This window comes from Crocuta crocuta, unplaced genomic scaffold (genome assembly GCF_008692635.1).
Source record: "Crocuta crocuta isolate KB4526 unplaced genomic scaffold, BGI_CrCroc_1.0 scaffold167, whole genome shotgun sequence".
NCBI classification, from domain to species: Eukaryota; Metazoa; Chordata; class Mammalia; order Carnivora; family Hyaenidae; genus Crocuta; species Crocuta crocuta.
This window is the reverse complement of record NW_027532406.1, coordinates 7,216,582-7,230,211: the sequence shown is the minus strand read 5'-3', so window position 1 is coordinate 7,230,211 and position 13,630 is coordinate 7,216,582. Positions and strand designations below refer to the sequence as shown.

At 36.1% G+C, this 13,630-nt stretch overlaps 1 protein-coding gene across 7 annotated transcripts in view; it reads right to left on the bottom strand.

Annotated features, from left to right (window-relative positions):
* Window positions 1-13,630, bottom strand: part of RUFY2 (RUN and FYVE domain containing 2) — a 45,128-nt gene that overhangs the window by 22,085 nt on the left and 9,413 nt on the right. For 5 of the 7 annotated variants that reach the window (XM_077778679.1, XM_077778677.1, XM_077778680.1 and 2 more), the window contains exons 5-12: window positions 12,353-12,476; window positions 12,101-12,162; window positions 10,582-10,647; window positions 6,780-6,849; window positions 4,135-4,236; window positions 3,880-3,996; window positions 1,631-1,798; window positions 711-808 (exon numbers count right to left, since the gene is read on the bottom strand). In XM_077778679.1, the coding sequence (XP_077634805.1) occupies window positions 711-808; window positions 1,631-1,798; window positions 3,880-3,996; window positions 4,135-4,236; window positions 6,780-6,849; window positions 10,582-10,647; window positions 12,101-12,162; window positions 12,353-12,476 (807 nt within the window). The remainder of the gene's footprint in view (window positions 1-710; window positions 809-1,630; window positions 1,799-3,879; window positions 3,997-4,134; window positions 4,237-6,779; window positions 6,850-10,581; window positions 10,648-12,100; window positions 12,163-12,352; window positions 12,477-13,630) is intronic. The other 2 variants (XM_077778678.1, XM_077778681.1) reach the window with 2 other exon arrangements.

The following is a 13,630-nucleotide window of genomic DNA, read 5'->3' as shown; positions in this document are numbered from 1 at the left end:
AGATGTCCAAAATGTAAAAATGGGGATAAAGAAAACAAAAAAGAAAAAAGAAGAAAGAGGATGTCAATAAAAGAATATTCATGTCAATAAAGCATTAATAGTTATGTTTTTCATAAGTAGGTTCAAAGAAAGCAATGGTAAGACATATGTTGACACCAACATGACAGATCAATGGAAATACATTACATTTTCCAACAATAGAAGTGAAAAATGCCAATATAAAACAATTCAATTTAAATAAAATTATTTCTTGGTTTGGTTGAGGGTCCTAGCTCAAAGAAACACAACTAAACTGCCAACTCAAAACCTAATTTCAGATAAACAGATGGTGAATGACAAAGGATATGACAATCAATATGCATGGAAATCAATCAGGGATAATTCCACCATAGATTTTGTTAGTTTTTCACTTTTTTAAAGTTTTTGCTTGCATATCTGTTTTATGTAATAGATAGAACCACATGAAATTGCCAATATTACTTACACCTTTTAAAAAAAAAAATCCACAAAATGGTAAATTCAAATGAATCAGCCTAATATAAAGCAACTTGATTCCATGCAACAACCAAAACAAAAAAGGCAAAATCCTACTAGACAAAAAAAAGTTCCTAATCTAAATTTTCCTAATGGTTTTTGTGGCAGGTGTCAGAGTTGAATAAAGAAAAGGGAGAAAAAAGGAAAAAAAGAAACTAAGACTGGAAGTGCTGTACCTTTGCTCCAGCTGCCTCATAGCTACAGTAATTTTATTGGTTTTTTCTTCTAGTCGGGCAATTATTTCATTTTTTTCTTTCAAGCCATCTTCAGAACTCTATTTAGAAAAAAGAAAAACTATAGTGGCTTTGATTTTCAAATCTGAATAATACTTTTAGGTTTTATATGCCATTTCACTATGGAATTTTTTACTTTGAAATGAACAGAATTAAGATGTAGATCAAAATACTTCTATGATTTAAAGTAAAGCAGTAGACTACTAGTCTGCGATTAAAATGTAATGTAATAAAGAAAAAAACCACACACACTCTGCCTTCAGTGTTTTTGGAAGACTACAAAATAAACTCTATAAACTATGTAAAATAGTTTCAATGTAAAATATTTCAAATTAAATAGTAAAGAGCTTTGGCAACAAATCTACTTAAATAGTGATGTCACTTTATGAGAGAATCCATAACAATTATTGTAGTAAAGCATTTCAATTAAAATTAAATCTTTCTTGGGGTCCCTGGCTAACTCAGACTGTGTGACTCTGATCTGGGTGGTATGAGCCCCTGTTAGGTGTAGGGATTACTTAAAAAAAATTAAATCTTAAAAAAAAATTAAATCTTTCTCAGGATTACATTGTATAAAGAATTCACAAAAATGTCCTGCATATTTAGATTGAATTTTCCCAAAGATTTAATTGTCATACTTAACTTTTCGGCATTTAAAAAGGAAATCAGATAGGTGATTTTGTTTGTTCTTTGATACCTTATCCAGTGTTCCATTTCTTAACCTTGAATAAAAAGTCACTGGTTTTTACTACCAACATTGACACAGTTAAAATGACTCATCCCTTAAAAACCAAATTCTTCATATAGTCATTTTCAATTCCATTCAACTCAACAAATTCCAAGAATTTAAGAATGATCCTTACCTGCAACTTTTGATACATCTCGATGTTAATTGCTTTAACTTCCTCTAGTTGTTGCCGAAGGCCTATCAGAGTATCTTGTTTCTCATGGATATCTTTCTCCAACAACTTCATGGCAAGTTCAATCTCATGTTTCATACTGACTTGTACTGCTAGCTCATTCTCTACATCCTGCAATTTCAACATATATTCAATTCACACACCACTTCAGGATGTCAAAAATCAGACACACAACAGGTCATGAGAATAGTTAATGAGAAAATAGAATTTTCTATTCAATATGCACAGTACTCTTTTGAGGTATAAGCCCCACTAAAGGGAATCAACCAGGTCCCGTAACAACATGAAATTGTAAATATTTTTAAATATTTTAAAATTTATTTTTGTGGGAGAGAGAGAGCATGAGCCAGGGAAGGAAAGAGAGAGAGAGGGAGATACAGGATACAAGGAGCCCAAGCAGGCTCCATGCTCTGAGCTGTCAGCACAGAGCCCTATGTGGGGCTTGAACTCACAAACCATGAGATCATGACCTGAGCCAAAGTCAGACATTCAACCGACTGAGCCATCCAGGCACCCCAATAAAATTCTAAATATTTTCAACTGCATATTTTGCTAAAATGAAAGCATTTTCTATATTCTGTTAATTATCACGATTACACTAGTTTCAAGAATTCAGTATTTTTAGGCCTCATAAATTTAGTATTAATTTTTCTTAACCAAAGAAAAAAAGGAGTCAGTAAAAGTGAAGGCCAAAAGTAACTCAAAAATCTCACTTCACAGTTTTAATTTCTTCCTCTCTTTAAGAATTTTACATCAGAGGGGAGCCTGTGTGGCTCAATCAGTTAAGCATCCGACTTCGGCTCAGGTCATGATCTCACAGTTTGTGGGTTCAAGCTTATGACTCTGGATTTCAGCCTGGGTCATGATCTCGTGGTTCATAGGTTTGAGCCCCACATGGGGCTCTGTGGGGATAATGTGGAACTTGCTAAAGATTCTCTCTCTCCTTCTCTCTCTTCCCCTCCCCAACTGGTGCTCTCTCTCAAATAAATATATAAATAAAACCTTGGGGTGCCTGGGTGGCTTAGTCGGTTGAGTGTCTGATTTCGGATCAGGTCACAATCTCACAGTTCATGGGTTCAAGCCCCATATCAGGCTTAGCGCTGACAGCAAGGATCCTGCTTCGGATTCTCTGTCTCCCTCTCTTTCTGCCTCTCCCCCATTCGTGCTCTCTCTCTCTCAATAACAAACATTAAAAATTTTTTTTAATAAATAAAAACTTAAATATGATTTTACTCATATCTGAATACATCATTCTATTCTATTTCATTTTTTTAATGCTGGTCACAATCCACTCACTTCACAGATTATAACAGTTTAAAAACAATTTTTTAAACTATTTTTTAATGTTTATTTTTGAGAGAGAATGAGAGACAAACATAGGATAAGCTGGGGAAGGGTAAAGAGAGAGGGGAAGAGAGAGACATAGCACAATCTGGGGAGGAGTAAAGAGAGGGAGACACAGAATCCTAAGCAGGCGCCAGGCTTTGAGCTGTCAGCACTCAGCCCAGTTCGGAGCTCAAACTGATAAACTGCAAGATCATGACCTGAGTCTAAGTTGGATGCTTAGCCTAATCAGCCAGGCACCCCAGTTTAAAAACATTTCTTTTAATGTTTTTATTTATTTATTTAATTTATTTGAGAGAGAGAGAGAGAGACAGCGTGAACAGGGGAGGGTCAAAGAGAGAGGGAGACACAGAACTGCAAACAGGCTCCAGGCTCTGAGCTAGCTGTCAGCACAGAGCCCGATGCAGGGCTCAAACCAAGGAACGATGAGATCATGACCTGAGCCGAAGTCGGGCGCTTAACCAACTGAGCCACCCAGGCGCCCCTAAAAACACTTTAAAGGGGCATCTGGGTGGCTCTGTTGGTTAAGTGTCTGTCTGACTCTTCGTTTTGGCTTAGGTCATGATCTCATGTTTCATGAGTTCAAGCCCTACATTGGGCTCTACACTGTCAGCAGAGAGCCTCTTAGGATTCTTTCTCTCTCTCAAAATAAATAAATAAACTTTAAAAAAATTTTAAGAACACTTTTAAAAAGCAATTGATAAAGTGGGAGCTTAAAGAATTTGAGGGAGTTGTAAGGGGGTGAAATTTCTATCCCACACCAAGGAAGATAAGGTTAAAAAAGAGATTTTAAATGGTACTTGCTAAAGGGTAAATTATTATAATTATATTTTGCTAATAATACCTACTTGTCTTAACTGAGATTCATCTCGAAGCTGCCTTCTGGCTTCGTTATACATTTCATCAAGCCCCTGCCGAGAATGCTTATATGTTTGAAGCTCAGCTTCCACATCTACTTTGGTAACCTAGGAAGAAAATATAGAAGTTTTTACTGTGTAATCACTACTATTAATACAGCCCAGAAATAAATATCCAGTCTATGCAAAAGTTCCCCAAAGTGGCAATTTCTGACACAAGATGGTCTGTTTGCAGTCTATACTTACCTCTAGGTTCTGCTGTGTTTTCATTAAAATCAATTTATTTTCACTTCGTAATTGATGATTTTCTTCTTGGAGTTTAATGATATTATTCTTTGCTATTGCTAACTAAAAATTACAGAACAGGGCAAGAAAAAAATTTAAACACTATTACTTATACTTGCTTTACAGTATGTTCATGGCTATAAACAACAAAATATAAAATCCTAAAGCTAGTCAAATGTCTCACATCTACAGAAGTATTCATAAGAAAAATGTGCTGTTATCCCAAGATACCAGTAAAAAAAATTATACTCTTATTCCTAGTATTGCCTTTTATTAGTCAAAATGTTAGCTAAAACATATTATGCTTATCTGACTTATAATATTTACTGAATACAAAATTCCAGGAAACAAGAAGACTGTAAAGACCTGTGTAAAGACAAGATCTATAAGGAAAGAAGGCTGTGCTTTCATTGAAAATGTGATACAGACCTTCACGATAACCAAATAGGACACTCGCTGAAACATAGGAAAAATACTGAGTGACCATCACAAATATGAGACGTTTCTCAACATCAGAGGTAAACATGAATGACTGAGCAGCTTGGTTCTGACACCTAGAGTGAAAAGAGGGACTCCAAGAAAGGAAAGTAGGGACTATCCCTAAAGCTGGTTTGTACATAAATTTTTGAACACTTCATCAGGGATATAACTTGAACTTTACAGTACGCCAAAGGCCAAGAAGAGGCACAAACTAGTAAGCAGCTCTCTATAATGGTCCCAATCTATCTATCAAATGGTCCTGATGGCCAACAAACGTGAAAAGATGTTTAACATCACTCATCATCAGGGTAATGCAAATCAAAACCATGATGAGATAACCTCACATCTGTTAAGAATGGCTGAAATCAAAAACACAAAAAACAACAGGTGTTTACAATGATGTGGAGAAAAAGGAACCCTCATGCACTGTTGGTAGGAATATAAACTAGTTCAGCCACTGAGGCAAACAGTATGGAGGTTCCTCAAAAACTAAAAAATAGAACTATCCTACCATCCAGTAATCACACTACTGGGTATTTACAAAAAAAATACAAAAACACTAATTCAAAGATACATGCATCCCTATGGTTACTGCAACATTATTTACAATAGCCATACTACGGAAGTGGCCCAAGTATCTCTTGACTGATGAATGGATAAAAGAGTTGTGGTATATGGGGTGCCTGGGTTGGTTGGTTAAACATCCGACTTCAGTTCAGGTCACAATCTTGCAGTTCACAACTCCAAGCCACACTGGGCTCTGTGCTGACAGCTCAGTGCCTAGAGCCTGCTTCAGATTCAGTCTCCCTCTCTCTCTGCTCCTCCCCTATTTGTGTTCTTTCTCTTTCTCTCTCTCTCTCAAAAATAAACATTAAATACATTTTTAAAAAAGAGTTGTGGGCATTGAGGAGGGCACTTCNCTCTCTCCTAGAAATAAATAAAACATTAAAAAAATAAAAAAAAATTCTAAAAAAAAAAAAAAATTATATTTAAAAATAAATAAAAAATAAAACTTTAAAAATGGTAAAATATATGCAGTGGAATATTATTCAATCATAAAAAAGAATGAAATCTTGCAATTTGCAATGACATGATGGATAGAGCTACAGAGTATAATGCTAAGCAAAATAAGTCAGAGTAAAACAAATACCATACGATCTCATTCATGTGGAATTTAAGAAACAAATGAGCAAAGGAAAAAAAAAAGAGAAATCAAGAAACTCAACTATAGAGAAAAAACTGATGGTTAGCAGAGGGGAGGGAGGTGGGGGGAAGGGTGAAATAGGTGATGGGAATTAATGAATACACTTAAAATTAAAGAAAAAAAAAACCCACAAAACTATCAAACGGTCCCAAAATATCAAAATAAAGACGGATTCTAAACTGCAATCATGCAAATAATCATGTGCTCTCTGATTTGGAAAAATTAGGCCACTTCTAAAATAAGAATTTTAATTAACATAGAAAGTAGGGTTCACAGCACTCATAACAGATTTCTTCCTCCTACCCTAAAATAACTCTGAAAATACAAAGCAGTAACTCTGATTAAAAAAAAAAAAAAAATTTATCTTAAAGTAACTTTACAAACAGTATTAAAAAAAGAGCAGAGATAAATTTCTGCTCTGGGACCACCAGATAGCCAGCCATTTTGACAATGAAGGAAACCAGAACAGATGGGATGAGTTTCATACTTGGGAGGGGTGGAGAAAGGGTGGGCACGATCACGTAGTGGTGCTTGGTAAGAAAAGGAATGTGAATCATACAAAAAGAGGGACAGTATCACTTTGACAGAAATTTCTAACTATAGGTGAGTCACTACCTATAGGTCATCCAGATTTTACAATGAGAATCACATTTATTCATAGAAGAGCTTATAGGAGTGACATTTTGGAACTCATTTCTAGAAGTATGTCAAACGACTCACAGACTGACCTGAGAATTTGCCTGAGAATACGTGGTTTCTCTAGAACTTACAATCATCAATTACAACAACATTGCAAATACTCCATAATGATAAAAATGTGCCTGTGCACATGCACATGTTTAATGTATTCATACTTAAAATGGAAAAGGTTCACAAATAGTAGGTCCATAAAAGACAATTATCCATGGCTGGGTTACAATACCTCTTCAATCAGCTTAGTATTTGACTTTTCTAAGGAGTCAACTCTTGAATGGAGACTGCTGACTGTGCTGCTGAAATTAATAAAGAAAAAAATTCATTCAAATCACACAAACTCACAAAGGTAAAAAAAAAAAGGTATTTTATACTAACAAGTATCAATTGCCCTGAGTTTTTTTTCCTGAAGTTTAACTAATCCTTTTTGTCCTTGTTTTGTTTCTGTTTTGAAAAGTTTTTATTTCAATTCTGACTAGTTAACACATAGCCCTGAATTTTTGAGTGTGAGAAATTTCATTAGATAACTTCATTTGCCTAGGACAGCAATAAAGACTGTAGAAAAAGAATCACTCTATTTTAATACATTTTATGCTACTCATTATTTTTTGTTGTCTTCTTAAACTCCTTCATAATTTAATTTATAATACTTAGGAATGGATTCCATACAAAGATTATCAAATATTGTTAACATTAAATTCAAAATTATTTTTTAATGGATGAACTTTAAATATCTACTTTATAATTAAGTGGCTGAATGAAGCTTATACAGTGGTCTCCAATACACACTTCATTCTGTTCCCCTATCCACTTTCATAACAACTTAAAGACCTCTACAGTCACCCACAGTTTGAGAACTGTGAATATTGAATACCCATCAGGTACCTGGTCAGCCTGCAGCTAAGAAAACACCCTGACTTTCAAGGATATAGTGAAAAGTCATGTTATGCCACATGAACAATGGTTTTTTGCATTTTTATTTAACTGATCAAGACTGAATATTATTGTACATTTAATTGAGTCTATTTTTCAAGGCCTTGATTTTACTATCTCACACTTTCTAAGACATAATATGCTGCATATATCACAATAAAATCTATAACAAATTTCAACACATTTTATACCAGCCTAAGAAATAAATATTGGCATTTTACCTTAACTGGTGAAACAAGAAAAATGTTTTTTCATTCATATTTAATCATTTTTAAATATAATCATTCTCAGGTAAACAACTTGAGTTTTTCAAAACCACCACCAGGGTATCTGGATGGTGAGATGTAACAGGTATGGGACTAAGAGACAGAAGACCAAAGTTTTCTACTTCCTGTGTCACCATGAAAGCTGTAAAACCTTTCTAAGCTTTAGTTTCCTTATCTATAAATCAGGCAATAATATTTGCCCTACCTTTTATGTAGGAATCAATAAAATATTAATCAAAAAAGCACTTTTTGGGGCGCCTGGGTGGCTCAGTCGGTTAAGCGTCTGACTGCAGCTCAGGTCATGATCTCATGGTCTGTGGGTTCAAGCCCCACATCAGGCTCTGTGCTTGTGATTCTGTGTCTCCCTCTCTCTCTGCCCCTCCCCTGCTCATGTTCTGTCTTTGTCTCTCAAAAATAAACATTAAAATAAATGACAGAGAAAGAGAGAGAAACAGAACCTAATGCGGGGCTCGAACTCATGGACTGTGAAATCATGACATGAGCCACAGTCAGATGCTTAACTGACTAAGCCACCCAGGTACCCCTCAAAAAGCACTTTTAAACAATAAAACCTTGGGGCGCCTGGGTGGCTCAGTCGGTTAAGAGTCCGACTTCGGCTCAGGTCGTGATCTCACAGTTCGGGGGTTCAAGCCCCACATCAGGCTCTGTGTTGACAGCTAACTCAGAGCTCAGTGCTAATAGCTAGCTCAGAGCCTGCAGCCTGCTTCGGATTCTGTATCTCCCTCTTTCTGACCCTCCCCTGCTCACGCTGTCTGTCTCTCTCTGTCTCTCTCTCGCTCTCACAAATAAATAAAAAACATTTAAAAATTTAAAAAAAACAACAACCCTCAGTAGAGGTTTTTTTTGAATAAAGGATAATATGAGTTCTATTTCCTATATCAATTTTCTATATTTTTGAAATATTCTAAATATACAAAAACTTTCTAATTAGAAAAACAATGAAACATTTTTAAATACATAAAATGTACAAAAATAAGGCACCAGTATTGCTGTGAATGATTTAATACACATAATTTAGGGGCACCTGAGTGGCTCAGTTGGTTAAGCATCCAACTTCAGCTCAGGTCATGATTGCACAGTTCGTGGGTTCGAGCCCCGCGTCAGGCTCTGTGCTGACAGCTAGCTCAGAGCCTGGAGCTTGTTTCAGATTCTGTGTCTCTCTCTCTCTCTGCTCCTCCCTGGTTCATGTCCTGTCTCTCCCTGTTTCAAAAATAAAAACTATAAAAAAAATTTTTTAATGGGAAAATGTTTAATTGTATTTTCTCCTTACTGAAACACAGAAAATCAGAAAAGTAGAAAGAATAAAAGAAAATTATTCATAATCCCATCACCCAGAGAATGCCATTTTGGCTAGTCCTTTTAATTACTAGGAACAGTCCATTTCTAACTATGCAGCAAATATTCCTCACTATACCTGTGCTGTTTTGTCCAAACTGAAAAGTGTCGTTAAGTGTAAATTACAAACTGGATTGTAAAAAACAATACAAAAAAGAATATAAGATATCTCACGAAAAATTTTTGTACTGAATGTTAAATTTTGGGTATATACTGGACTGAATAAAATACATTTTTAAAATAATTTCATGTTTCTTTTTAATATGGTTACTAGAAATTTTAAATTATCTGTATGACTCACATTAAACTTCTATTAAACAGAATTGCACTATACTATCTTACATACAGATCTCAGAAATTCTTCCCAGAGTATTCATCGACAGCTTCAATGCCCAGGTGACCCTGTGAGGAAAAAACTTCCACCATGGGAGGCAACAGCCACATTTACACATGAAGCTCACTGAAGTAGGAAAATGAATTTTTGAACCATGAAAATGATATAAACTTCCACTATATTGAGCTTTTTTTTCTCAAGGTACAGGGATAAGTTTGGAATTTTATCTTTTTTTTTAAGTTTAACTGTTTCGAGAGAGACAGAGAGAGAGAACCCCAAGCAGGCTCTGCACTGACAGTGCAGACGTAGGGCTCAAACTCACAAACTGTGAGGTCATGACAAAAAATCAAGAGTGGGACACTAGGGGTGCCTGGGTGGCTCAGCTGGTTGAGTGACAGACTCTTGATTTCAGCTCAGGTCATGATCTCATGGTTTGTGAGTTCAAGCCCTACACTGGGCTCTGTGCTGATACTGCAGAGCCTGCCTAGAATTCCCCCCAACCCCATGCATACTCTCTCTCTGTTCTGCCCCAACCCCGTGCGCACTCTCTCTTTCTCTCTCAAAATAAAAAAAAAAAAATTTTAAACAGTGAGACACTTAACCAACTGATCACCTAGATGCCCCTGAAATTATATCTTTATTTTTTTTTTTACTCCTCTTCAAAAACTCTATCTTTAAATTCTCTAAAGGTCCAATACGAAAATGACTCATTTTTTACTGAAAATTAACTATCTCCAAGAATTCTCTGTATTCTTGGGGCGCCTCGGTGGCTTAGTCAGTTAAGCGTCCGACTTCGGCTCAGGTCATGATCTCATGGTTCGTGGGTTCGAGCCCCACATCTGGCTCTGTGCTGGCAGCCAGCTCAGAGCCTGGAGCCTGCTTTGGTCTCTGTGTCTCCCTCTCTCTCTCTGACCCTCCCCTGATCATGCTGTCTCTCTCTCTCAGAAATAAATAAAACATTTAAAAAAAATTTTTTTTAAATAATTCTCTGTATTCTTAATTTCTACTCTCTACTTCCACAACCTAATCTCAAAGATGTTTGGTAGGAAGGAATAGGGTAAAACTGACCTGAAAAGGATGAAGAAAACCCCTAAGACAATAGTTACAAATGTACTAAGTATTCAAGTATCCATAATACTTACTTCAGTTGTCTATTTAGTTCTTCAACATAATTCTTCTGGTCTAATATGGCAGCGATTTGAACATTCCTAAAGAGGGTGAAAAGTAGATTTGTGTCAGTTGAAGATACTCACTGGGACTACACAAATGTCTATATCACCTAAAACTGTGGTAAAACATAATGGCAAAAAAACATGACCTTGCCTTATTTTTTAAAAAATTTTTAATGTTTTTATTCATTTTCTCAGAGACAAGGTGTGAGCAGGCGAGGGGCAGAGAGAGATAGACACAGAATCTGAAGGAGGCTCCAGGCTCTGAGCCGTCAGCACAGAACACAACATGGGGCTTGAACCCACAAACCCTGAGATCATGACCCAAGCCTAAGCTGCATGCTCAACAGACTGAGCCACCCAGGCACCCTACATTTCTTACTTTTAAAATAAAATTCAAGAACCTTTATATTAAGGAGGCAGTAAGCTGTGTACTAATTACAACCTTTGTTAAGTCTAGTATTAACAAGTAATCTATTTAGTAATACCATTAAAAAGTATATTTAAGAATTATTTTTGCATTGGGGCTCCTGTGTGGCTCAGTCAGTTAAGCGCTGACTTCTGCTCAGGTCATGATCTGGTGGTGCATGAATTCTGGCCCCATGTCAGGCTCTGTGCTAAAAGCTCAGAGCCTGGAGCCTGGTTTGGATTCTGTGTCTCCCTCACTCTCTGCCCATCCCCTGCTCACGCTCTGTCTCTCTCTCTCTCTCAAAAATGAAATAAACATTAAAAAATAAAAATAAAAAAGATGGGTGCCTGGATAGCTCAGTTGGTTAGGCGTCAGGTCATAATCTCATGGTTCATTTGTTCAAACCCCACATCAGGCTCTGGACTGATAGCTCAGAGCCTGAGTCCGCTTCAGAGTCTGTGTCTCCCTCTCCCCCTGTCCTCCCCAGCTCATGATCTGTCTCTGTCTCAAAAATACATAAAACATTAAAAAATTTTTTTTTAATTTTTTTGCATCATTATATTTTTTATTGAAATATATTTGGGATGTGAGGGCAATCTGGCTGTGACATCTGTCACCCCATTGATGGCCAGGGTTGACATATAACCATAAATTTAAAGTGTACATAAATTTCTGATATGACTGCCATATAGCAATAATTAGCAACTCTATTATGCTATGTAGTTATCCTTTCTCTTAGCTAGAATAAGTATATTTTAAATTTAAACACAGATCTTGAAATAAACCAGCATTTGTAAACTTGTGAATAAGTTTGTATCTCTTTTACCACAAAAAACAGCTGAATATTAAATGGGTCTCAGGAACAGGTGTGACCAAAAGTCATACCTCACATTAAAGCCTCCTTCTAAGTGATTTTTGCTTTGTGAAACTTGTATATGGAAATAAAGCAGGAACTACACACACAAAAAAAGAAATAACAACATTATCAGTAGATGGACCCCATGGTGATTTGTAAAGAGCTTCTTTACAAGAAAATTTGTATTTGTAAGAAAATACACGTGAAATAACTTATGAAAATCGTACCTTTCTTTATTTCCAATATCTTCTTCATTCTTTAAATACATGGAAAAATCAATCACTCCAACCTAAAGTAAATAATGTTATTTTTATTTAAAGGGGAGAAATATTAGAAGTACATTTAACATGCAACTGAATTTCATTCTTTTCTTTTGTGTTTAACAGCACTGTTTAAAACTTAAGAGTCATAAACTGGATCCAAGAGGAACAGCACAAACTAACAATTCTCTGCATTTGGTACTCATCGCTTTCACTTACTTGTGAGTCTAAATCCTCTCCCTTTACACAGAGATTAGCATCTATCACGTTCAGGCCAACCAGCAGCCCAACAATCACCGCTCCTTCCTCTTCCATCATTAGTGCATGATACTCATAAAATTCACTGTGGAAATTAAAATAAAAACTTTAAAACACAAATATCTTTCATACATAAGTTTTAAAATCTCAGCCTAGTAATACAAACATGAAACCAATATGAATTAGGTCTCCTCAAATCAGCTTTTCTAGATGTGAATAACAAACATTTGGAAATGTTGGTGTCTATATAGACAATGCAAAAGAATGGGTAAGAGAAAAGAGAAAAAGGAATTTTGAGACAGAGAAAGAAAGGAGAAGCAAAGAGATATCAAAAGAAAAAGAGGCATCACTGAGGTCTGGAATGTCTGTGACTCTCAGAAGACATAGTGACTATTACTGATCAGATTACAATACTTATTAATTAGAGTTGGCTTTTCAAGCCTAGAATTTATTAAGAATTTTGGGACAAAGACTTAAGATAGGAAATGAACACATGAAACATTCCAAAGCCCATGTTCAACTCAATATATCTGATATGTATATTGCAAGTGTTCTTAATAATCAATTAAAGAGACTTATGGATATCTAAATGCTAAAAAATGTTCAAACAAAGGACCTATGAAAGAAATAGGACAATCTAAAAACTACTAAGACTTGACAATTATGTATTCATAGAACTAATTATCATGGTCTCATGCCTCCCTCAAGAAGTTCCATTTACATTATGTAATCACTTTCATCGACCTTCAGAATATTATTGAGATGGGGCGCCTGGGTGGCTTAGTCGGTTAAGCGTCCAACTTTTGCTTAGGTCATGATCTCGCGGTTTGTGGGTTCGAGCCCCGCGTCGGGCTATGTGCTGACTGCCAGCTCAGAGCCTGGAGCCTGTTTCAGTCTGTGTCTCCCTCTCTCTCTGACCCTCCCCTGCTCACACTGTCTCTCTCTCTCCCAGAAATAAATAAAACATTAAAAATTTTGAAAAAAAAAAAAAAGAATATTACTGAGAAATTGCTGATACTCAAAGTATGGTCATTCTAAGAAATGCAAAAAAACAAGATGTACAACCAGAGTCATAAGTAAAACCAAAAATGACCAGATTTGGGGCACCTGGGTAACTCAGTCGGTTAAGCATCCAACTCTTGATTTTGGCTTGGGTCATGATCTCATAGTTCGTGGGATCGAGCTCCATGCTATCAGCATGGAGCCTGCTTGGGATTCTCTCTCCCCCCCCCCCCCCCC